The sequence below is a fragment of the Bacillus rossius genome, chromosome 1, assembly GCF_032445375.1.
Source record: "Bacillus rossius redtenbacheri isolate Brsri chromosome 1, Brsri_v3, whole genome shotgun sequence".
NCBI classification, from domain to species: Eukaryota; Metazoa; Arthropoda; class Insecta; order Phasmatodea; family Bacillidae; genus Bacillus; species Bacillus rossius.
In genome coordinates this window covers 298,851,219-298,878,488 of record NC_086330.1, presented here as the reverse complement: position 1 = coordinate 298,878,488, position 27,270 = coordinate 298,851,219, and the positions used below count along the sequence as shown (strand labels likewise).

At 37.7% G+C, this 27,270-nt stretch overlaps 1 protein-coding gene across 1 annotated transcript in view; it reads left to right on the top strand.

Annotated features, from left to right (window-relative positions):
* LOC134527785 (uncharacterized) overlaps positions 1 to 26,945 on the top strand; it is a 47,529-nt gene extending 20,584 nt beyond the window's left edge. Inside the window, exons 2-4 of the mRNA XM_063360737.1 lie at positions 24,720 to 24,780; positions 25,879 to 26,049; positions 26,132 to 26,945. Of these exons, the coding sequence (XP_063216807.1) occupies positions 24,720 to 24,780; positions 25,879 to 26,049; positions 26,132 to 26,945 (1,046 nt within the window). The remainder of the gene's footprint in view (positions 1 to 24,719; positions 24,781 to 25,878; positions 26,050 to 26,131) is intronic.
* Positions 26,946 to 27,270: the final 325 nt, after the last annotated feature.

Below are 27,270 nucleotides of genomic sequence, written 5' to 3'. Positions count from 1 at the left end.
ATTTTTTTTCAATTTCTATTTGGAAAGGGCATAGGCCCCGCATCTCATAATTTTTAATGTGTGATACCATAATTACTGTTTATATCCTCAGAAATTATCGTACGGTGTACCATAATTCCGGTTCTTATACCGTAATTATTGTACGCTGTCTATTCGCCTTCTGGGACGTCGCACCCTCACCTTTTGAGTTGGGAGGATGCTCTTTGGCAGAAAGTTGCGATTGAATACGTTCTTCTTACCACGTAAGTGGTATCTTTGAAAAAAATTTATTTTGGTCGAAAAATCTTTTTTTCGATTTCTATTTGGAAAGGGCCTAGCCCCCGCATCTTTTGAGTTGGGAGGATGCCCTTTGGTAGAAAGTTGCGATTGAATACGCTCTTCTTACCACGTAAGTGGTATCTTTGAAAAAAGTTTATTTTGGTTGAAAAAATTTTTTTTCGATTTCTATTTGGAAAGTGAATAGGCCACGCATCTTTTGAGTTTGTGCAGTATCGCAGGCCAGACAATGGTTGTACCGTGACTATTGGTACGAACCAGTATGACAACAGGCACATTGTTCCGTATAACCCGTACCTGCTTCTCAAATACCAGTGCCACATCAATGTCGAGATCTGCTCTTCTATGCAGGCCACAAAATATCTGTACAAGTACATCCACAAGGGTCACGATTCGGCTGTACTGCAAGTCGATGATATTGTGAGGGACGAGGTGCAGTCCTTCATTGACTGTCGCTACGTCAGTTCCCCAGAAGCGCGTTGGCGTTTGCTTTCATTCAAAATGGCCGATAAAAACATTGTCGTTGTGAGGCTTGGACTTCACCTTGAAGGCATGCAGCCTGTCTACATTCAAAATGACAATGTCAATGCTGCTTTGGAGAGCGCACAGCAGAAAAACACACACTTGACTGCATACTTCCATTACAATTTGCAGCACAAACTTATTTATCATGCTGTGGACGGCGACTGTGGGTCAACGCCATGTCCTCTTCAACTAACGTATGTCGACTTCCCGCAGCACTTCCGCTGGATGGATAAGGAGAGAGTTTGGAAGCCACGAGACAAGGGAGGCTTCAACACAATCTCTAGGTTGTACCAGGTGAAGCCCCAGAAGGATGAGGAACTCATGTGCCTTAGAATTCTTCTTCATAATGTCAAGGGTGCTACATCCTTCCTAAACATACGCACTGTGGGTGGGTTCGAGCATCCTTCCTATAAAGATGCATGCCAAGCTCTTCTTCTCGACAGGGACGACATCTACGAGCTGACGTTATTCGAAGCGGCGACTTGGTGTGTTCCTTCGCGCCTACGGGTATTCTTTGTCCTCATTCTATTTCACTGCAACCTATCGGATCCTCTGCATTTGTATGCTCGGCTCAAGCAACACTTGCTCGATGACACTTCCGATGATGAAGTGGCCTGTGAAAATCGAGAACTTCTACACATTGCCTCACGGCTTTCGTACTTCAACAAAAGTCTGGCCGACTATGGCCTTCCTTCGCCCGATGAGGGACGTGTTCACGACATGCTGCAATTTGATGTAGATGTAGAGAGAACGTAAGCATAGCGCATGTCGTCCCTTCTCAATGTGGATCAGCGAGCTGTTTACGAACACATCCCATGAAACGAATAATACACCATTGGAAAAAGAAAACTGTAGCAAATATTGATTGTAGAAACCACTTTTTAGCTATCTGGCATAATTTATACTCTCTGAGTCAGTTGATTTGTAACTTTGCTAATTTTTCAAGAAATTCTTGTAAGATAATCGCTTTAAAAATGCTTAAAATGTATTTCATTTACTAATTGAAAATTTAAAGCTATTCAGTATGATCTTACGATGAAATAAAATATATATAGAAGAGTATTTATACTTGGGTTTAATTTCTGAAGGGTCAATTTCGCCTGTGTGTCGATTTTTGCGACCTAAGACATTGTTGCCCGAAAAAACAATGGACGCCGGCACGGGAGAATAGGGGAAATTCAGTATGTTGTTCAGGAAGGTGAATAGTACTAATGACCAAATTTGCAGCTTTATAATATTTTTTTCCAGGTAAACTCTAAAATTCCTGGGCTATTTACAGTTTACAAATATTGCAAAACAGGATCGCCTCGGCTTTATTGCGTACTGTGACACCGAGTCATACCTTAAGCAGATATCCACCTGTTTACCCAGTGATGAGACATCTAATACCACACGGGTAAACGAACATGTACCATACACATGCAGCATTTTGTTAGTGTGTGGGTATGATAGCTCTTTGACCAAGTATGTGCAATTCGAGGGTGATAATTGTATTGCTGAAATGGTCGCAGAATTAGTTTCAATGACAAAGTGGGTCTGTGATATTTATTCAAAGACCATTCCTGTTAAGACGCCGACTCCAACCGTCTCTGCAAGGCTTGCGAGTCAAACACATTGCCATATCTGTCAGAAGGTATTGGCTGGGCAGAAGGTGCTTGATCACTGCCATTTGACTGGTGAAATACGTGGTTATGCCCATTCGAAATGCAACCTAGCTTTCAGGATGCAAAAGAAACAGCTTGTCGCGGTTTTTCATAATTTTCAAAATTATGATGCCCACTTTTTAATGACACTTAGTTTCGCGGCGGATTGCACAGCCGGACGGCTCCTTTGTTGTGGAGAATCCCGGCGAGGTCAAAGTCCTAGGCGTAAGTCCAGAGAGTTACAAATGTATTACTAAATACATGCCTGTCTCAGGTAATGCGCAGCGAGGCATGCGCACTGTGCGTCTTTGATTTGTTGATTCACTTAACTTTTTAAATTAATCTCTGGCAATCTCATGCCGGATCAGTTGAAACTCACCCGTTCAATGTTTCCAGATGACGCACAGTTTCAGTTAGCTACGCGTAAAGGTGTGTTTCCCTATGATTTTGTTAAGTCTAGTGAACAATTGCAGACTGCCTCGATACCACCAAAGGAAGCGTTCCATAACGTAATGAGTGGCACGGATGCGAGTGATCTGGACTATACTCACGCTCAAAGGGCTTAGGATGTCTTCCATTGTGCCACATTGAAAGAGTACGCACTCAGTTACCTTAAGGTGGATACTTGTTTGCTGGCCGATATATTCAAGTCGTTTCGTTTCGTTTGCCTACAACATTATTCAATAGATCCCGCTCATTACATTACCGCTCCCTCGCTTGCATGGGATGCACTTTTAATTAAAACCGGTGCGCGTCTTGAGCTTGTGACCGACCCGGACATATACCTCTTCCTAGAGTCTGCCGTTCGTGGAGGTATTACAAATGTAAGTCGACGTCACGCGAAAGCTAATAATGTATACATGTCCAGTCACGACCTGAGCCTTCCGTCTTCATACATCTGCTATTTCGATGTTAACGCTCTGTATGCTCATACAATGTTGGGTAAGCTTCCTGTGGGTAATTTCCAATGGGTTCCCAGGGATGAGTATACGAGTTGGGATTTCAACACCATTGACATCGATGGTGATACATCATTTTTCGCGGAAGTAGATTTTACCTTTCCCGATGATAGTCACGATCGCCTATCAGATCTGCCTCTGGACCACAGGACCTTCGGGGACGTGACCCTGAGTTGGCCGCAGCGATGGGTCGACCGTGTGCTCGCTGCAGCCGAGGGGATTGAAGTGTTGGCGGGGCCTTCGGGGTTGAGGTCGTCCGCCACACATTATTGGTCAACGTGGATATTATTTATACGTTAAATAAATAAAACCAACATTCTTTTTTACCCGTGTGTTGTCTACATTATATCTTTTTCCACCTCTGTATGTGCCTTATGCTTGATCCTTTCGGTACGCAGCGATGGCCTGTATCTACTGCGTATGTACTGTTCAGCAGATCTCCCCACAAGATGGATGTGTCCACGCGCAACGATTTGGCGAGCCAAATACCACCGGAGATAGCCAAGCTATTTTTCATGGAGGAGATGGTGGAGGGATGCCCACGTCCACCGCGGGACCTTCGGGGACGTGACCCTAGAGTTGCTCGCAGCGATGGGTCGACCGTGCGCTCGCTGCGGCCGAGGGGATTGAAGTGTTGGCGGGGCCTTCGGGGACGTGTCCCTGGGGTTGTCCGCCAACCATGATTGGTCAACGTTTGCTAGTATATATACCAAATTAAATAAAACCAACATTCTTTTTTACCCGAATGTTGTCTAAATTATTTATTTATCCACCTCTGTATGTTCCTTATGCTTGCTCCTTTCGGTACGCAGCTTTCTGTGGTAAACACATTCCTGGTCGCCGGCGCACGAGCGATCGTCCCGCTCTCAGCACGGCGTTTGTACAACGCTTATTTTACTTAACGTAGTGGAAGAAAAATAATAGTCTTTGTCCTAACTATGCTTATTGCTTAACACACTGGTAGAGAGCCAATTACTACACAATGTTTGTACAATATTTATTTTACTTGACATAGTGGAAGATAAATAATAATCTTTGTCCTAACTATGCTTAATACATTTTTAACTATGCTTATTTTTCTGTCTTTACAATATTATAAATTTTAACTATGCTTATGACACTGACAGAGAGCTAGTGCTACCACTAAAGCATATTCTTGAGCGGGCTGCTGTTCCCCACATGGCGTTGGTAATATTTTAAAGACATTATTATGCTTTTAATTATATATAATATGATGTGGGAATTGTTATTGCTCATTTTATGAGTGATGCCCCAGCGGACAACATTTCTGCTCTCTGTGCGCGAGGTTTTGAGGTTATGTTGTTCCCAGGTATTTATATTTAGTCATAGCTAGTATTGCAACATTATTTAAGCATAGCGGCGTACTCTGGGTGGTGGGGTGTTGGCGTCTTTTAAGCATACTGGACATTTAAGCATAGCGGTAAATGATTTTTGGAAATTTTAAAATATGGCGGGATTTCTTTTTTTTTTTTATATTAGACATGGCGGTATATTGATTTTTTTTGGAAATTTAAACATGGTGGCATTTTATTTAGGCATAGCTAGTATGGTGGGAGTTTCTTTTAGGCATACTTGGGGTGGGGGTGGGTGTTTTAAGCATACAACATGACGGTTTAAGCATAGCGGTAAATGGTTTTTGAAAATTAAACATGGCGGTTGGAAATTTAAATATGGCGGCCTTAAGGATATTTTTTCGAAATTCAAACATGTCGGCGGTTGTGGAGTGGTGGGGGTTTATAGACATAGCTAGTATGGCTGCATTATTTAAGTATATTTTTTTTTCGAAATTTAAACATGGCAGCAATTGTGGAGTGGTGGGGGTTTATAGACATAGCTAGTATGGCTGCATTATTTAAGCATTTTTTTTTTTTTTAAATTTTATAATGACTGTTGGAAATTTAAAAACATGCCGCCTTTTAAGTATATCTTACTTATTTAATTCTACTCTCCTTGTCTAGTGGTTAAGGTGTCTGCCTTGTAACCTCGACGTTGCTGCGTCCCACGGATCGAATCCCCACACCACCCAGGTTTTTTTGTTTACAATTCCCCGCCTTCGGAGCGACGGTGGCGCGCTCCGGTAACCAAAGGCTGAACTAAGATGGCGGCTGCCATGAAACAAGATGGCGGCCCCCAGTGGCGCACCCTGGTAACCAATGTCAACAACAATGGCGGTCCCCATGAAACAAGATGGCGGTCCCCATGAAACAAGATGGCGGCCCCCAGGGGGGTTCTGGCGCAATGTTTACATTGGTCCAGAACCCTCCTATACCCCCTACTGTATCGCATTTGGTGATTACGACCCACCTCGCAATATGTTTCGTTATTTTCCACAGTAACACTAACCTGCGATACGAATCAATGACCTCAGAGGGCAAGCAAAATTTAAAAACTTAACATGTTTCTTGAACAGCCTCTTTATTCAGTCAAATATAACTATTTAATTACACTGAGTACTAAATAACTATGTTTAGTAAGCTTATTTCTTAAATAAAGCATGTAAATGTTTACCTGATGCATTTCTTAAAGGTTTGGTTGAAAATTTTGCGCACACGTTGTGGCTAACCCTACGTGTTTACATGCGAGCATCATCGATAAAGAAGTTTAATATTGAAAAACAAATGGAGGCACGTGCGAGGTAACTGTTTTAATTTATTAGTGTAAGTAAATTGAAATAATTCGATAAAATAATGAATGCAACTCATGTTTGGTTTTATTATTAGCAACCAAGGAGTATTTGGTTAAATTCAGTGTACTATAGTAAGATATAACCTTTAATATAAAACACTACCGAATGTGACATTTAAATTTATTTAGAGTTAAATTAGTCGCTTAAAGTGTTTGCATTCGTAGGGAAAATGGTTTGTGTATCCTAATACTTATGTGTAAATACTGTGAATTTTATTCAACGGCCATGTGTTTATGAATAGTAGAACAATATCGCAATTGTGAACAAAGTTAACCTAAGCAGGGTTTTACAATTAGTTTCTAAATTATTTTTTACGAGAAAATTATAGCTGACAAAAGAGCACTTAAACGGCATTGCAATTTTACAAGTAGTTTACCGTTTAAATAGTTATAATTCTAATTCCAATAAAATTACAAGACAAACAATGAAAAATTAATAAAGTCAGCTACATTTGAAATGCTGTGAAATAGTTGGAATGATTTGTAAGGTAAGGTTAGCTACATTAAATGTACATTTTCTAATTTGGTGTGAATGATTGTTGAGACTAGTTTAGAGGTTTTTTAAAATCTTTTGCATTGTTTTCATGACTAATCACTACTCCAGGAAATTATCAGTTTTCCTGGATAAAAATATTGTACATGACACTGAAGAATCCATATTTTGTTTTACTACTGCAATTGTATCCAATATTTGTCTGTTCCCAGCCAAAAGAAGCTTTGAACTGGGATGGTGACGGCTGCCCAGCAAGAAATGATTGTATCATTAATGGAGAGCAAACGAGAGTTTGCGGCTGGAAGGTTTGCTTCGTTCAATGGTAGGGAGGCAAATAACTGTCTCTGGGCCTCCCTAACCAACATGTTGAACGGAAGTTGTGGGCCACAGAAAGGTACCGTTCCGTGGCAGAAGGTTAGTACCTTTTTTTTTTTAATTACAGTGTCAAATTGTTTTTTGTGTGTTAGCAACAGGCATAAATTACTTAAGTGAATGTTTAGGTTGTTTGATCTTGTATCAAGTACTCATTATTTCATACGATCTAGGCCTATTAATTATAAACACTTGAATCATTACGACTTTCAGGATATTTTCAAAATGTATTATGTGAAAACCTGAAATCAGTTTCTATAAGTTAATTATTTCTCATCAGCATAAATGGCATTGACATGTATGTAATCAAACTGTTATTTTATTTAAATATTAAATATGTTAGATGGCTGGAATAAAATAAACAGGGTAGTGAGCATTCCAAGTAGATAGACTGTGAGAAGTGTTGGAAATATTTTGAGGTAAAAGTTACATATAGTGTATCCAAGTTGATCCCTTTATCCTGATGGTGTGAACCTATATGATCGATCTTGTGGTATATAATGCTGTTTTATATTAGTTCATCGAATGATCCTGGACATAAACCCGTGTGAAATAACTACGAATTAGGTTGCAACCAGAAAACAAAGAGGAAACATTTCACAATACCTCATATAATATGTTTGTATTGTGATATGTTTGTTTGGCCAGTATCTTATAACAAAAAAAATTAAAATAGCAAGCATCATGTATTACAGAATGAATTATATAGGCTATACCATCAAGATCAAGGGCTAAATTAGGATATCTAATGCTGAGCAATTACCTTTTTTTGTAAAGAGGGTATTTCACTAGTTAGCACTTCATTTAATGTTTGAACATTGTACAAGATTATAATATGCTACAGTTAAATTAAACCTGAAAGTGGCAGCAATATGCAACCTATCTGTTCACCGAAGTCCATAGACAATATGTAGCATTGCACAATGAGGATTTGTTATATACATATATTTTTTTGGGTCATAAGAATATTGATTAAGAATAACTTTGATATGAAAGATAATAATTATTTAATATGTAGATAAGGATTTTTCACAGATCTGTTAAGAATTGTTATTAATTACTTTGGTTAAATTTCATGGAAAGCCTTAAAATACTTATTTCCTTGAGATAATTATTAATATGAGGGTTAACTCTAGTTCATAATAATTAATTTTGATATTTGATAATTAATTTCAGTAATTGTTTTGTTTAAAGCAGTATAGATTATAATTTTACAGGACATCATTTTTAAACAAAAGTTTCTAATATGGTATGAATTTCAACTTTGTTTACTAAATTTTGAAAATTGTATTTGAATTTGTTGGGTAATTTTAAATTCTATTGGATATGGCTAGTGTAATATTTTAAGAAGAGTTTGGAAGGTACAGAAGGAAGAGCGGACAGGCGCGACACTCTGGCGCCAGAAAGTTTTTTTTCACTTTGTAAATGCGTGTTTGGGATTTACGCGTCACGTTGTACGCACAGCTGTAGCGACCGTCTGGAAGGGTCTCTGGAGGCTACCACTAGCCAGCCAATCAGGGCGAGCCCTGGCGTCAAGTGATGTGCCCGTACAAATTTCCTTATATGGTCATGTTTTGGAATTCTGTGCTTTGATTGGTCAGTTGGTCCACGGGGTTGCCTCCCTTGTGTTCACCTTTACAAGGCAAGGAATTCTCATTGACCAAGTCACTTGTTGCTCGATCGTCGCCGAAGCCGGTTGCGTCGTCGGCAAGTCACAACACAATATGAGAATTAACTAAGGGACAATTTAATGCCTAGGGGCTGGGGCCAAGCCGGATTTTTTCAACCTAAGTTCATTTTTTTTTCGGACTAATTAACTAGAAATTTAGGTCCGCAAATGACGGTACCTTGAGTTATGTAATTAACCAAGGGACATTACTAAGTTTTTTTTTTTTTTTGGAGAGTGACAAGACTCCTCGACCATCAACGGCAAGATGTATGGTGCTGTGGTATGTATTTGGACCTCATCCTATCAAAATTCAAAGACATCGTTAAAATTTGTATAAGAAAAGACAAAAAACTGTGCAAGTAACGAAGTTTTCTAACTAAATTCATTTGAAAAATTGTGTACTGAGTCCATGTAACAATGAGAAAAAACATTTTTTTTTAAAAGAAATAAACAAAGATAATTTAATAAACTCTTTTATTTCCAAATAACGTAGAACCATTGTAATGAAAAATCCCTAAGGAACATTGTTTGTCATTGTTTTGTTACGTTTCTCTGTGTGCTTAGCCGGGCAAAACATACAACGTAGCAAATATTTAATTCCCTGTGTTTGTAAATTATTGAATTTATGTGCATTTTGAAAACGATGTTATTTTTAGATGTACCTATTACGTACCACTCTTCCTACATAACACTTCCCCCCTTAAGATCGCCACACACAGTCTCGCAGCCTGTATGAGCCCTGCCCCAACTACGAGGCAAGTTTGTAATACAGTGAAACCTCTTTAATACAAACCTGAAGGGACCTAAAATTTTGCAGTTTGTATTAACGAGGTTTGTATTAACAGGTGCATATGCTCACATTAATAATAATCGACAAAATCAAGTATTGATTTTTTACTCGAAAATTAGTCAAATAGAGAATTAAAGAGGCTTGAAAAATTCATTGATTTTTTTCTGCACTTTTTTAGTTGCATAAATGTCCTTTACTGCACTGCAAAGTTTGTCGAAGGAAGACAAGACATCAGTGTCTACATCACTAGCAGCCAGAACATTTTCCAAGACAATTAATGCTGAAGTGGACTTCACTCTAAGAATTTTTAAAAAATATTTCAACCTCAAAATTAGTGTCAGAAATATATAAGTTACTTGTCATTAAAGTTAAATCAGTTGAAAAATAAATAAAAATGGAAGTATTTTACTTAATTCAATTTACACTCGCAAAAAAAAAAACATACGCACAATAAATCTACATGGAAATTAAAGTCTTTTTCAATATCCTGAAGTCTGAAATATGTTTACTCATGTCATCAAATGTAGAGCTGTACTGAAGAAGCCGATTTTGCCAATATTTAGTTGAATCGGCATTTCTGCCGACTTCCGATACGCTTGTTAATTTTCGGCCGATATTACTGAAAAACGAGAGAGACTGCCATAACCTAAAAATCCACGATTACCCTTTTCGCTTTTCGTAGTAGTACTGCATTTTTTCAGATCGCATTATTTCTTCGCAACATGTGCCAAACGTACATATAAAAATTTAACATCCTATTTTTCAATAATGTTCTTTATTTTTAATATGTCATAAATAAATACATTACCGTCACGGTAAATATACATCTCGGTTGTTACGGTAACTGTAGTGCAAATGTGGTAGCTATCGTGCTTCTGTAGTAATTATGGTATCGACAAAGAATCTTTAGTTCTTTTTATGGTAATTATCTTAGGATAACAATTGGGTTTGTACTGTAGTTATGGTACATCATCCAATTTCTTCTTAAGTTGTTTTTCGTTTGTCTTTTCTTCATATTTACGTGCTCCATTACTTGGCTGCAGATTTAAGTTGATTTTTACTACTGTATACTATCGTTACTGTTTTTATGACAGATTCTTTCTAAGAAATGGTTATTTCTGCAAAATCTTTATGGTTAAACGATCATCTATTATAATTTATAGTGACGGGACCACATATTTTGTACGATCAATGCGGACAAAACGATAATTCGAACATCGGTACAAGCTGACTTTTTTAAACTTAGTTGTATGGCAATTTTGCCGGGACCGTAGAAAGTATACGATAAACACGGACAATCGATACATGCGAGTTCGATAGATAGAGGTTTGACTGTAGACCATTTACCGTACAAATTATTTGCCATTAACAGAATTATAGTGAAGCTGCGTGCACGTGATTTAAGTGTGCGATTCTTGTTCTAAAATTTCATTCGGTTTATCCGATAATAAAACAATAGTACACTACGTGAGCGGACGTGAGGTTACTTCGTAATACATAATAACGAATATTTCGTATTAACCGTTTTGATTGACATTAAATATGTTATCCCAGTCTGAAGGGGAATTAAAAGTGTTCGAATAAACGCGAACTTTGAAATAACTGGTATTTTATTAACGAGGTTTCACTGTATTGTTTTAAAATTTCAGACATAGGCTGACATGAAGTCAGCTGCCAGAAGGAAGGCAGCTGATGCCAAGGCTACAACTGGCAACAAAACTCCAGTGGTATGCCTAAGCAGTATAGATGAACAAATATTGGCCATATTAGGGCCAGCTTCATCTGTGGGGATGCCACTGGAGGATGGTGTTTTTGGTCCTCAAGTTATGGTAGGTATCGTTGTGTGGTGGTCATACATGTTTTATATTCTTTATTTATGAAATTAACTTGAACTATATTAACCTTAGTGTGTTTTTCCTAAGATGTTTAGACATTCTTTAAAGTGTGCCTATAATAACCATTAGTTTACTTAAATGCTTATAAATATGTATGTATAAACATTTTTCTTTTATTAAGATATCGACACAATTTACCTTATGGATTGTGGCAGGGGTCACTTTTAAAGCAATGAATGTGATATTTAATGTATATTTGTGAAATTTGTAGATGGGATTTCAATTTATCACATTTACTTTAACTAGAATTATATTATTTATTTCAGAATGTGGAAGTGCAAGGAGATGAACAACTTAAAAGAAGTTGGCTTTGGGAAGTTATTGACGACCCAATGGTTGAAGGTGATAACATGTATCCTATTTTGTTTAGTCATGAGCAGATATCCTCAAAACATTTTGATATAAATGTTAAAGTTATCAATAACACTGACTATGGTTAACTTTATTTAAAAGTAACTGTTGATGTAAGCAACAAATCTGTGTAATACAATAGTGTTGTTGCCTTACACTGCATATATTCATATAAACCAATGTAATGCTGCACTTTTATTTTTCTTTGAATGTTAAAATATTACGGTTTTTTAAATGGCTTTTAGCATCACTAAAACTCAAACAAATATATGTTTAAATAACACTTGCTTAGAAAAACACAACCTATAAATTTAGACAGAAATATACTATTGCACTGCTGAAGAATACAAATAAATTAAACATTTTGGATGGGGACTATTAGCAAATTTAACCTAGTCATGTTGATTCACAGGAATTATTGCTAAGTATTGTTTTCTTGCCTAGCTCCAATAACTTTAACATCAGTACATGTTTATTCTCTTTTAGATATCTTAGTAAACCTGTTTATTTGTTATTATTTTAGACATGTAAAGTAATCAAATAACTGAATGCATATCTCTCAGCACAGCGATTTCAATGTAAAATATTAAAATAGTTACCTAGAGGTCTTGTCATGTTACCTTGGCTAGATGCAATGCAAATCTTACTTCACTTTTAATTATAACATTCTTAAATTGTTTATAAAATGACATTTGGAAATGGCAGGAAGTTGTTCCTGGAAAAATAGCTTCTGAATAATATATTTCCCATTAGCTTATAAGGTTTCTGCAAAAGTTACATAAAAAATTGTTAACAGATTAGGAAATAAAATATTAGATGTTAATTTGTTTTGTACCTTGAAAGAAAGACATTTTTCTTATTTCATGTGCCAGTGAAAAAATTACCTTAACAACCACTTGATGGTTACGTTTTCTTTATTCTACTGCCATGTGTTCCGTTTAAAATGTATACAAATATTAATACTGTTCTACTACAAAATTCACTGTTATTGTACACTTGTAGTCCCAAACACCAGTCTCGCGCCCGGCACCGGTCTCCTGGCATACACCAGTGCCACACCCAGAAAGAGAAAAGGTGCTGTGACAAGACACTTGCCGTCATCGCACATGAAAGGTTTGTGAGAGTAATTTTACATTGGCTGATTTCTATCAGTTTCAGTGTTCACATAACACGTTTAGTGCCCAATATGCTTGTTGGCTGCCTCTAATCAATTACACACTATGTGTAGATAAAAAAAACAACTAATATTTACCTAAACATTCATACTTTTACGATACACATACAAATGTTATGGATTTGTAACTAAACTTATCATAAAGGGAGCTTAATAACAGTTTGATCTAAATGAATAAAGTAATTAGTCTTAAATAATGAAATTGAAATTAAACCGTATATTTAGAAACACTGCTGCCAATACATATACGTTAAGTATATGAGTTACTGACAAATTATTTATGTGAAATAATTTTATTAACTGGTTTAAGGAATGTAGATGTACCTTACATCAATTAATAGGGGCAAAATAAACCTTACCAAGTAATTTTTTCCAGATTATTTGGGTAAGTGACTTGTACCATTGACATTAGAGTGTACTTACGGCATCCTCTGGATGAAATTTATCACATGTGCATATATTTTCAAAAATAAGGTTAACAAACTATTTTCCTGTACTACTTTGGGTGAAGCAATGCCTATTCTGTATGCAATATATTCTGTCTTCAACAAGCAATTGTACCTGCTGGAACTTGCATTGCTAGTCGCATTACTTTAACCCTATTAAAATCTACGTCATCTGGCAATCATTATTTGCAATAAAAAAACAGAAATTGCATAAATTTTTATATGTTTCAGTTCACATTCGCATAATTGAACCTTCAGTTTTGTTCATTGCTCCTACTTGACATAACCCTGCCCATATATACTTGTATGGTATACGTTTGTTATTTTGAATGAGATATATTGTAGAATAAAGATTCATATTTTTTCCAGAAAAACTAACAAGAAGACAAAGCAAAATGCAACAATTTGCTGAACAAATGGGCACGATGCACGAGCGGCAGCTGACAGCCGATCTGCGATGCGCAGCTGCTTTGGAAATGTGTGCTTCTGAAATGCAAAGAAGCAATCTGCTGCAAGAACAAATTGTTGGTTCTTTGGAAACATTGTTGGAAGTGTTGGGAAGCGTGCTTGAGGGAAATAAAAAACAATAAATATTTTAAGAAATTGCCATTTTTATTTATAATTTTACTTTTTTTCTCATTGCCATATAAATGTGTTGAAAATTAGTAGCGATATGTACCAATTAAACTTGTTTCCAGTATACCGGTACTGACATTAACAAACACTGGGAAAATATCTGTTAGAAAGCAAGTCGTGAGATTTAAAAAAAAAGTAATGTTTTTGTTACATTGTTTTTATTACCTGTAATGTATGTACAACAAACCAACTGTTTAATATAATGCTTTCACATTTCATCATAACTTTAAAATTAAAGTTAGAAAGTAGAAGTCTTTATTAATTTATAACTTATTATTTCTCACATAACTTAAAATCAATTGAAGCGTTACAAAATTATAATTTTGAATGGGTGGGATCAGAAGTAAAATATTTATAACTAATGATTGTTTGTTACTCCTACCCCTGACATTTTAATAAATCCACTGAGTAGTTTTTCAAGGTATAAAAACTTGCTAATTATTGATATGTAAAAGAAAATAATCTAAAATAGTAATTTTCCTCTCCAGTATCATTTCATTAGGTGAATGTTTTAATATCATCTCACCAAGTTCAAATGATATACATAACATGTGTTTGGTAAAAAAAAGTGCTGAATTTATGTTTCATTTATGGCATGCTACATTACAATAAAATACAACTTAGTGTATTTCTCAACTTGTGTGAATAGTACATCATATAACCATAAGTTGTAAAAAAAACTTATCTTCAGAATCCCAAAGCAAAGATTAGAAACAATTGCTATTATTATTTAATATTTATTTTATTATTATTTATTATTTATCTATTTATTAAAGTTGTGAGATGACTACCAACAGCGATGAGCCAGGGTGGTAGCCACCATACATAAAAACAAACACAAAAAAAATGACAATTAACAAATACAAAACAAAAAGAATAATGCATTACAACACTGTTGATTATACTACATGTAACTAAGGTAAGTAGAGAACATATAATATTATGTAGATTAAAATTAAGTTAGTATCCATAGATTGAAATAAAATGTTATAATATATCTATTATTAAATAATTTAGGGAAAACACATTAGATCATTCAAGATGATTAATATTTGGATGCCGAAAAAATAATTGTTTTAACAAGTTTTTTCTCTCTGGTAGGTTGTAAGTGATTAACATACATATTGAAATGGTTAACAAGCCTATATATAATATCATTTGTATTTAAGAGTGTGCAAAATAAATGTGGTATACGGCTATTAAATAAATTGGAAATTTTTAGCAGAAATGACAGAATATATTAGAAATTTAGTATTCCTTAACAAGAACAAAACAGTTCCTCCTTGTGTGAAGGGATGGCTTACAAATATTTCAGCCCTGAAACTTTTGTGGGATGATCTGAAAAATGTTTATAACTTCAAATTTCTTCTAACTAGACGTACTCAGGATTGCATAGAGAATCTGTTTTCAGTTGTACGGTTAAATGGAGGAAACAATGTCACCCCGGATTGTTCCAAATTTCGTCATGCTATTAGAGCTGCTATATGCAACCATCTTTTGTCACCAGGTGAAGAAGCCAACTGCGAACTTGATGCAGCCAAATATTTGCTAAAGGAGGGTGATTTTTTGAAGACTTCAAAGACTGTGCACTTAGTTGAAACAGAGAGAGAAAATCTGCAAGGAGGTTTTTGCATAGTTGACAACATTCCAGTTTCGTTTACTGCTGCAGATCTTGCTCATCACAATAGTAGGTACTATGTTACTGGGTGGGTTTTCAGTAGATTAAGTCACCTTGAATGCAGAACCAAATTTTCATCACCAGAAGAAATCTGTAATTTGCATGACATTCATTTGTCATTAAAGAAATATGACAATGTCAGCATGATCTGTTCTAACAGTGATATGCAGCATTTATCATCTCTTATATGCAATGTTTTCCATGAATATTTTGTTGATTTATTGAACCATTCTGTTTTTAAAGTTAAGGATAGAATGATGGCTTTAGTTAAGAAACCAGATGGGTTTAAGTGTGTGATGCATGTTTTGGTTTGTTTGTGAACAAGTATTTCAAAAAGCTTATAAACTGTTTTGTCAAGCGCACAAATGATGAGTGTGCAAGGCCATTGGAAAATAAGCACAATAAGAAAGCAAAAAAAGTAATGCACATGTAACTTATTCCAGTTATGATATAAATTATAGACTAGATTGAATGACTTTCTTTTTAAGCTGAGTTTGTTTTTAAAACAGGAGGTTTCTGTGTTTTTATGTTTATTTTAATGAATTCTTTGGATTTATAGAGATAGTGTATTGTTTAACAAATAGTCCCAATAAGTTAACAAGTAGTCCCAAATTTTACAGTGCCAGAGCTCTTCGTATTTAAGATTCTTTGGTTCACCCATCCTCCTAATAGAAGTGGTGGTTGGGGGGTCCTCCCCCGGGAAATTTGGAATTTCCAGGTGCTAAATGAAGCTATTTTAGCAATTTTAATGGCAGAAATAACATAAACATTTTTTTAACATAAATATTTAACAATATCACATATTCGTTGTTCCAGTTGCTGAAGAATAGGGACATGTATGCTGTTGGAACAATCAGAGCAGAGAGATTTTGCAAACCTCCTTTTATTGCAGATGCAGAAATAAAGAAAAATCATGGTTTCACACAGGAAGTTGTTAGCTCTGATGGCATTGTTCTTACGAAGTGGTACGACAATTTTTTTGTGGTACGACAACTCTTTTGTGTTACACTGGGGTCGAACTATGTGGGAATTGGAGAAAAAGATACCTGCCGCAGATGGGAAAAAAAATTAATCAATATGTTGATATACCCAGGCCAGAATGTGTCAGGCTTTACAATGCCAGCATGGTGTAGATAAATTTGATTTTCTGATTTCCACTAACAGATCTTTTATCAGATCACGGAAGTGGACTCTCAGAATGGTAACCCATGCAATCTACCTCTCAGTAACCAACTCATGGCTTGAATACAGATATGTAGCCAGAGCTCTGGGGATTCTAGAGAAATCTATTATGGACCTAATACATTTCAGACAGAACTTAGGAGAAGCTCTGATACTTGCAGGGAAGAAAAGTGACAAGAAGAGGGGAAGACCTTCAACCTCCAGGAACTCACCTGAAGTTCCCAACAAAAGGGCTGCTGTCATAAATCCAATCCAAGATGTTAAGTACGATGGTCTAAATCATCTACCAGAATTCGGCCAAAAAAATAAATAAATCAAGATGCAAGAATCCAGGCTGCAAAGCGAAAACCTACATTGCATGTGCAAAATGCAAAATAAGTTTGTGTTTGACACGTGAGAAGAACTACAACCTTTCTGAAGATTGCAAAGAAGGTGGCATGGCTGTACATTAAATTTTGGAATAAATCGCATCTGCTAAAGCAAGTCAAATGTAGGGGGTTAAAACCTGAGTACAAGTAACTTGAATAATGAGTTGCCTTGCATGGTTTCGTTTTCTTAAGATTGAACTGTCTAGGGATAATAAGGCAGAAAATTTTGTTTTATAATAAAATGATATACCAGAAGGTAGTTGAGTGTATAAAGGTTGAACTTGGAAATTTATAGAACAAGAAGGAGGAACAAAATTAATTTGCTATATTTTATAGTGTCACCTCAGTGTACGTGTCTTTCTTTCTCTATGAACCATAAGTTAATAATTTTTGCAGGTATATCTTTAGTATTAAACTTCTTTGCTCAAGTAATTAGATATGTTGTTAAGCCAATAAGAAATGTATTTTCAAGTTTCATGCGTAATATTATATTACTAAATTTTGTAAAACACTCTGGTATTGGACAAAGACAGTCGAACAAAAACTATTTCTTGCAAATAAAAATTTTGTTTGGAATTTTGACGGAGAAAAGAAAACGACAATTAATATTCGAACCATCGTAGAAGCTTGACGTATAATTGTGATACAGAAGAAATTGTAAATTATGGTATTTTAATTCTTTAGAAGAATAGTATAAAATAATATGAGAAATTTATTCTACAAAGAATTGGAAAATATTGATTTGAAGAAAATAGACGAATTATACGAAGATTATAATAATTACTCGAGCATTCCCAGTACGAAGAAAATAGATTATTTATACGAAGAAAATAGATTATTTATACGAAGAATTTCAAGAATTATTCAGGCGTTCCCAGGATGAAGAGAACGGACAACTTCTACGAAGATTACAAGAATTATTCAGGTGTTCCCAGGACGAATAAATAGAAAATCTACGTAATAATCATCAGTTCGAGTCCATCCAGAACCACCAAGAGGCGTTCCCAGGATGAAGATGCGGATCATTCGATGCGGAGTTCCAGTATTAAGAAGTCAGAAACCGTACTACATAGTTCTATTACCCTGAACTATTACAGGTCAATCGTTTCTTTCTTAAGGAATCTCATATAATTCACGAACTTTTCAGAACAAAACCCCGGAATATTTAAAATCATTAAAGTGATTTTATACACCAGTTTTCTTCTAATACCAGAATGTTGACGTCTCATAACTTGAGTTACTATTTAAATATAGTATTTCATATAATCTAGAAATCTAGCGATACCACCACAACATACCCTGATCTACCTACTGAACAGCTATGATAATGAAAATTGCTTCACTTTGTACATAATTCACTCAATAATTGAAGACATTTAATAAAATAGGTGAAATGAGTTTGACAATATTTTACTGGTATGAAGTAAACCATTTATATCACGTTATATTAATTGAATGACACTGAAAAGTAATAACCTTTGTTTACTGTTCACTATACTAATATTGTGGCAATCATATTTAAGTCAAAACATTCACACCCTTTTCTTGTTTTCTTTTAATTCATATAAATATTCAATTTATTACTTCTAAAGAAGTTGTTGGTGCCCATAAATTAACATTAAATGATTCTGGAAAGGAGTCCGGTATGATTTATGAACACATCAATTCTACCATTTTTCACATTTGTAAAGCCATGACAGTAAGATATTGGTAATGTTAGGTTAACATACTTTCAACTACTTTCTCTTATTCATTTACTACTAAAACATCTCAAGTTGTAACAGGGATGAAGAATATTTAATATATTTGTAAATGGAATTCATTTAAGCATTATATGGTATGTTTGGCAAGATAAAATTCAATTCAATGCAAAGTTAAGCTTACTTTAAACATTTTGGATTTTACACCTGCGGCAGTAAAAACAGGATGAGTTTTGTTAGGTAACGTATATTGAAATATTAACTAAATTCATAATCCTGAATTTTCAAATGAGCATTCCTGTGGGATTTCCTCATTAAATGAAAAGGAATAGTGTGATTTTAACCCTCTAGAAAAATAAATCAACCACCTGACATTGTATTATGTTTATTTCTTTAGTAAAATTATTTGGGATAATCCCATTCATACAAATTTAATATGATAAAATATCAGCAATATCCTGAATTTCAGCTAGCTAAGCCAAGGGTTATTAACTGGATTAAATCTGTATTTGCCCCAAAAAAAATTAGGAAAAAATTTATTTGCCTTGATATTTCTCTCATGGCCTCAATGTTGCAAGAATTAAGACCTATTCATTAATGCCAATATAGTATTCCATAAAATAGAATAGATAAATCCAGCTTATAGTAGTTTGATAAGTGTAATCTGGTGCAGTGGTGGATCCAGGATTTTTTTCGGGGGGGGGGGGGGGGGGGGGGGAGGCACACAATGTTTCTGGGGGGGCACAAGGGTCGAAATGAACATAATAAACTCCTTGCAAATTTTTAAGGTTCAGGGAGGGAGGGGGGCCACGTGCCCCCTTCCCCCCTAAATCCGGCAATGAACTGGTGCACTTAAACTCAAAAGTTCTTTTTTCTGTGAGGAAACTGGATAGCAAACAAAATATACTGTTACAGGGTGGCTCATGATTAACAATGTCTACAAACTATTAGCTGGAAATGCTTAAATTAGAATATTTGTATTCCCGCCTTCACCAGTTCTACTTCCTTGAAAAAAAATAATACAGTAGAACCCTGTTATAACGAATCTGAAGGGAGTCATTTATATGTTCACTATAGAGGGGAAACTTTATATCTGGGAAAACATTTATATTGGCAATACATACATCTTAACTACACATAGGCCTAAGCCAAGAATAAAACGAATGAAAATACTCAAAGCAACAGTTTTATGAGCAAATGCATATATTATTTTTAATGAACTACACATGTACAAACTTTCTATTACCTAATGGTTTTTGGACATCGGCGTATTATCCTTTTTTCAGGCATTTAATACTCTGTGACGTTTTCGCAGCTTGAGAAAGAAGATTGTTCAGCTTGTTTAATATTGTACTTAATGTGGATGTTGCAATTCCCAGTTCCTTTGCTATTAAAACGTGCGGGACAGTGGAATTGGAGTCTATCTTTTCAATAATGTCCAGTTTATCTCGCACAGATAATGCCTTACGTTTTTTCCCGCGTTTTTACATTTTTTTATGTACGTATTTCTTATTGAAGCACATTTGCAGCTTAATAACACGAAATTCTTTTTACTGTCAAAAGTAAATAAACGAAAAATAACGAGTCTGGCACATCAAAGATCACTACGTATCATTTAGTATCGCAGTTGCTGAAAGTGGAACGAAATTTTCTCACTTTCTATGGAAAAATTTAGTCCACAGAGTTCTATCTAGTGGTAGTCTTACGAACCTTACTCGATCAAAATGTCCGAAACGTGAACGATAAAAATGAGACGTAAAAATATTGAATTTGCTGCTATAATGTACATACGTATTTGTGTGGTGATAATTTATGTTTAATTTTGATAACATATCTAATGTACACGCGTTCGCCCATCTTTAACTATGCAGGGAAAACCTTTTTTTTTTTTTTCACCTGATCACCATTTATGGCTACACGTAGCCTACCGAGGCCAATCGAATACGACTTGTTTATAATATGAACAGTGGACAATCGAGTAGCGTATTGCGGAGAAAAACGTCAATGTGATCCAGAATAGACGTTTTGTGAAAAAAATTGTAATTATATGAAAATATTTGAGATAAATGTGTATTATGTCGGCAAAATTTGTTCGTGGTACACGGGAAAACGTATCAACATTGACAAAAGTTGTGCGCTATATCCAATAAATTAATACATAACCTCACATCATTTTGCCGGGACTGAGACGGAAATTCACAATAAACGGGAATTCATTATAGGCGGGTTCACTATAAACGGGTTCTACTGTAACTGCTTTCATGAATAACTAGATTTCCTGCTGATATAACAAGTTATCGCCACCCTCAATACCAAGGGTGCCCATGTGATAGTTTGAGAAGGGGGACAGACTAAAAATTGAGAAAAAGTACCAAACATTTTCAAAAACACTTTAATTTTTCCCTTTTTTTGAAAGCTTGGGGGGGGGGGGGGGGAGCACAGCCCTCCCCTGTCCATGGATATGGGCGCCCTTGCTCAATGCCACAGCAAATCTTCTGACGTCCCTAATTGAATTAAGTGTTTATTCTAGGGATACTAATTTCAAACTATATGTAGGCTTTCTTTAAGAATTATTTGAAATTTAATAGACATATTTAACATAAATACAAAAATAATATAAAGCTAAAAAGAATGGCTCAGGATTATCTTTATGAATTATTTATGCAAATATATAATATTCCCATGAAAAGAGAATGGTAATTCAGAAACATTAAACAGGTGCAAGTTATGGAAACAATTTATTTGCAGATATCATACGGTACTTCACTGATGCTGCAACTAAAATTACTATCTAGTATGCTAAATTAACTTAAACAAGTTATGTTAAAATGCCAAATTTAACATATTTTAATATTTCTGCCTTTTCTATAACCTTACTTTTTTCTTAGTGCCATATTTGTGACTCGGGTTCATTTTCTCCTTCACAATTACTATTTTATATCTGTATGCTATATTTGAAAATAACTAGATGTTAAACCAGATTATTTGCCACATAAATGATGTAGAAAACGACGTTACACACTATAAAGACCCATTTAAAATATAGCGAGATTTGAAATTCGCGGACGTTTGTCACATCAGGCCGCTAGGATCGCTGCTGTTACTTTTCACAAACTAGTCTGTGTAGTTTGTATATAGCTGTCCGGTATTACGTCTCTAGTGTATTTGTTAATATTCTTATATTCATGAGCGATGTCAAATTATCGAGATAAGACATGAGTTGGAACGTTGAAAGTTTTAAAGTTGGCAAATATGGCATCATGGCGATGTTTACATTTTCAATCAGTTACCTCTAGATACGTTTTATGTAAAATAAAATATGTACACAATATTTCATGTTCGGACAGTTACAATTACAACGTTGTAATAAAGTGTTAAATAAACTTCTTCCGTGGTTTAGTGCTTGTCTGGTTGTATTCAGATTTCTGACGTGCTGTGAAAAATGATAAATATTGTAAATAGTGAAAGTTCCCATGAGTTCCCCCGACATCTTAATGTTAAAGAAGACATGGTTTAAAATTTTCCCGTAGCCACAATAAATTTTTGAATGTAGCTACGATTTTAGATTATATAATAGTTAATGGCCATAATAGGTTATCAGAAAATAAACCCTGTCAAAAAAGAAAAGTTCTTGGGCCTACCAAAATAATAAACCCGATATAAAAAAGTGCTGCAGGCCTACATGTAGACATATTTATATGATTGAAAAGTACTTGAAAGTAATTAATGTATTAATTTTAGTTTACTCGGGCCTCATAAAAGTGATCTAAACGTGGCAGAATGTTGTTAACCAAGATTTAATTTTATTTTCTTTATTAGACGTCCGACCCGAAAATTTTCGGGTATAAAAAGTGCCAGACCCGAGCCATGGGTAATTTAACTACCCGGAAAGACGGGTACCCGCCGACCTCTATCATTCAGAACATGTTCAGGTACACTAGTCAAAATAAGTTTTTGGTCAGTCATTTGATGTAATGAAGTGTTTCTTGTAAAATACATATTTTTATTATACGTATTAACTAATATGGTTGGAAACTAAGGGGTACAAGAGACCCACCATAACAAAAAATTGCTGATATAACCACATCCGGCAGTATACAAAATAACGATGTTGGTTCTCTTAATTAACAGCTATAGCACACATGAGTGAAAAAATATGTCTAGATTTAATTAATTCACGTTAACTTTAACCTCGTTTTCTCATAAACTAGTTTTTGTCACTTATATCCCTTGGCTTCTCAGCCCTTCACATAAAAAATGTTTGTGGGCAGTTGAATTTTACAGACTCAACTCTGTGACGTTTGCTGTTTTGACTATACCACACAGCAATGCAGAGTGTGTGTATTTTGTAACAGTTCACTTTATGAAATAAAAAGCAAACTTTTACAATTGGCGGCCAAGCGTGTGGCGGGCACGAATTTTTACACGACCCTGAGATTGAGACGGACATTTCGGCAGTAAATAAAAAATATAAACATTTTTAAAACAGTTTGTGACTACCATAACCTCAAAGAACAAAAATTTACAACAAATATTGAAGAGTTTATAAGAAAATGGCGGAGAAGTGTATCCAGAACTGTTGGCGTAGCTGAGCGACGGAGGGAGCGGTCTACACGCCGGGAATAGACGTGCTGCATCATCAGGTGAAGGGACCTCATTGCCAGGCATCAGGATCTCTTAGCGGGACATTGTGGGATGGATCGCTGAAAATATCAAGTGGGAAAATTTGGACTAAACTGTGTTATTTATATTTTTTGAGCATGTGACCTATATGTGTTTTTTTTTATTATTCTTTAATTATTTTACTATGGATAACGATAGTAACAGTAGTAGTGAAAGAGTTTATAGGTTTTTCTGAAAATGTAGAAAATTCTGAACAGTCCAATCCAAATTTGGAAATAAGTTTCATTGAACAGAGTTTTTCATGTCAACGGGAAATAACTGAAAACATGGAACATCCTGCCGAAAGTAGTCAACCGGGGACACATCTGACTGTAAATAGCCCAGTTGATGTTATGGGGGGGTCAGACCAAATTATGCAAATACTATTGTCAATACAACAGAAAACTGAACAAAACAGTCAGGAAATGGGAACAGGTACAACAGGAGCTCAAACAGAAAATTTCACAGATACAACATAACCTCACACAAAAAATTGAAAATGGTCAAAGGGAAATTAGGCAGGTTAAGGATGAAATCCTTAAACAGGTAAGGCAGGAGTTAGTGAATACAGAGGCTAAACTTGATAGGGTACAAACTGATGTAAACTAAAAAATTCACACTTGTGCAGGCCGGTCTTGATAAATGTAGTAGTAATGTAGGCAATTCGAAAGAAAACATAACTATAGTTAGGCAGGAGGTACAAAAAAATAAAATCAAACTTTTAGGTCTACAGGAAAATTTAGGACAGATTCAAGCGGGAGTTGCTAGAAACCACAATGAAATTGAGAAACTTCATATTAAGGTAAATGAAAACATTAGGAACTTTCAGATACAGGATAGGCAAATCCAGGAAGTACAGGATACGTTAGAAATCAATGTAGAGAAAGTACTTTTGGAAAATGTAAACCTAGGAAATAAAGTTTGAAAAGTTTCGAGATGAAGTTGGCCAAGAGTGTTTAAAGAAAGTAGAAGAAGAATTAAACAAAATTAGGGGTGATTATACAGGGAATAAGGAGTGTGGTGCTTACTGTAGATGAGGTAAATATTTTTGAGGAAAGTGTACCGAAATTTTATGGGGACGACAGGGGGTCCACTCCAATCCAAGACTGTTGACGAGGTTATTTACCTACTGGAAACTCTGGACAGGAGAAACAAGAGAGAGGAAGGACTGAGGGGAAGAGGCCTGGACTACAGGGACCGTCAACCAGGACCATCAAGAGAGAGGGGTCACCTGCCAGAGGGCCTCCAGCATGAGGTAAGGAGGCCACGAGAGCAGGACCAACTTGGAAACAGGCAGCTGCCCAGGTGGAGGCAGGAACAACGTCAACAGGAACCAAGGCAAGGTGAGAACAGAATTCCTGACCGACCTCCAAACCGACAAGGGAATGAGGGACACAGGAGACTAGAAAATCAGAATTTAAACGGATAGGTGGGGAGGATCGAGCCCCAGATCCCTTCCAGGGGTGTGATTCAGGGGTCAAATCAAAATGTCACACGATACAAACGAATGATTCGGGCATAATCACACATGAATTGGAAGAACTTCTTAGGGAAATAGAGAACCCTAATAATATGGTACAAGGGAAAATGTGTCTGTCCATACACAAAGGGCGAAATTGTATGTGCAAAGAAAAATGTGAATATGTTAGTGGATTCAGGGAGTGAAGTGACTGCCATGTCTGAAGAGTTTTTTTTTGTCATTAAGTAATAAGATAACGAAATCAATAGCAGTGTTGCCAGTTTCGAATGTAACAATAGTAGGAGCCACAGGTGTTCACAACAAAAATGTAAAGAGACAGGTGCTATCGGAAATTAAGTTTGAAGAAGTAGTTATGTGGGTGGTTTTTCTAATTATTAAGGGTTTGAATATTGACATTGTTTTGGGGGCAGACCGACAACAGGTAAATAAAGTAACATTAGATTATGCAATGCAGTGGACATATGTGGGGGAAAAACAAATTAATTTTGGAACAGACATAAACGTACAGTCATTTAATTTGCAATTAATTCGGGAAGAAAATATGGAGGATACCCAACTGAATTGTAATTTTTTTTTGAGAAAATGTACATAACCAAAGCAGATGTAGATCAGATTACTTGAAATCTTACAGGAAGAACACAAAGCTTTTGCAAATTTTCCTTGGTTAAATAATAAATATGAATGCAAACTACATTTAAGGGAACATCAGCCATTTGTCCAAAAACCTTATCCCGTTGAAAGGGTAATGAGGGAATTAGGGAGATTTTTTTGATTGTATTACAGTGAAAACCATAGCCAATGGACTAAGCTTGTGAGCGAAGTGGAAGGGATTATAAACAATGTTTGGCATGAAAGCACTGGTTTTTCACCAAGGCGGCGGGGGCGGAGGGGCAAGGCGGCGGGGGCGGAGGGGCAAGGCGGCGGGGGCGGAGGGGCAAGGCGGCGGGGGCGGAGGGGCAAGGCGGCGGGGGCGGAGGGGCAAGGCGGCGGGGGCGGAGGGGCAAGGCGGCGGGGGCGGAGGGGCAAGGCGGCGGGGGCGGAGGGGCAAGGCGGCGGGGGCGGCGGGGGCGGAGGGGCAAGGCGGCGGGGGCGGAGGGGCAAGGCGGCGGGGGCGGCGGGGGCGGAGGGGCAAGGCGGCGGGGGCGGAGGGGCAAGGCGGCGGGGGCGGAGGGGCAAGGCGGCGGGGGCGGAGGGGCAAGGCGGCGGGGGCGGAGGGGCAAGGCGGCGGGGGCGGAGGGGCAAGGCGGCGGGGGCGGAGGGGCAAGGGGGCGGAGGGGCAAGGCGGCGGGGGCAAGGCGGCGGGGGCGGAGGGGCAAGGCGGCGGGGGCGGAGGGGCAAGGCGGCGGGGGCGGAGGGGCAAGGCGGCGGGGGCGGAGGGGCAAGGCGGCGGGGGCGGAGGGGCAAGGCGGCGGGGGCGGAGGGGCAAGGCGGCGGGGGCGGAGGGGCAAGGCGGCGGGGGCGGAGGGGCAAGGCGGCGGGGGCGGAGGGGCAAGGCGGCGGGGGCGGAGGGGCAAGGCGGCGGGGGCGGAGGGGCAAGGCGGCGGGGGCGGAGGGGCAAGGCGGCGGGGGCGGAGGGGCAAGGCGGCGGGGGCGGAGGGGCAAGGCGGAGGGGCAAGGCGGCGGGGGCGGAGGGGCAAGGCGGCGGGGGCGGAGGGGCAAGGCGGCGGGGGCGGAGGGGCAAGGCGGCGGGGGCGGAGGGGCAAGGCGGCGGGGGCGGAGGGGCAAGGCGGCGGGGGCGGAGGGATCAAGGCGGCGGGGGCGGAGGGGCCAAGGCGGCGGGGGCGGAGGGGCCAAGGCGGCGGGGGCGGAGGGGCAAGGCGGCGGGGGCCGAGGGGCAAGGCGGAGGGGCAAGGCGGCGGGGGTGGAGGGGCAAGGAGGCGGTGGTGGAGGGGCAAGGCGGCGGAGGGGCAGGCGATGCGCGCGCAGGTCGGTACGTGTAGCGTTCAGCATGAAAACTTTGCTACGTGACAAACTCGCAGCGCGTGTTACGAGACGTACGGAAATGAACGGACGTGGACTTGGACGCTGCAGACGGCCTCAAAGTTATTCATAGTCGAGAAAGAGACATTATTGCTAAAGTAGCGAGTTGTTGTGATAGTGAATCAGAAAATAAATGTCTCGCAGTACCAATTCTGAAGGCAACATAAAGAGCAGCGATATATACCGGTGTGAGTGAGTCCAGCATAATGAGGATAAGGAAATGGAGCAGACAACATCCAAATGACCCTTAGAAAACTCCAGGAAAAAAACGGTGAGCAATGTTGT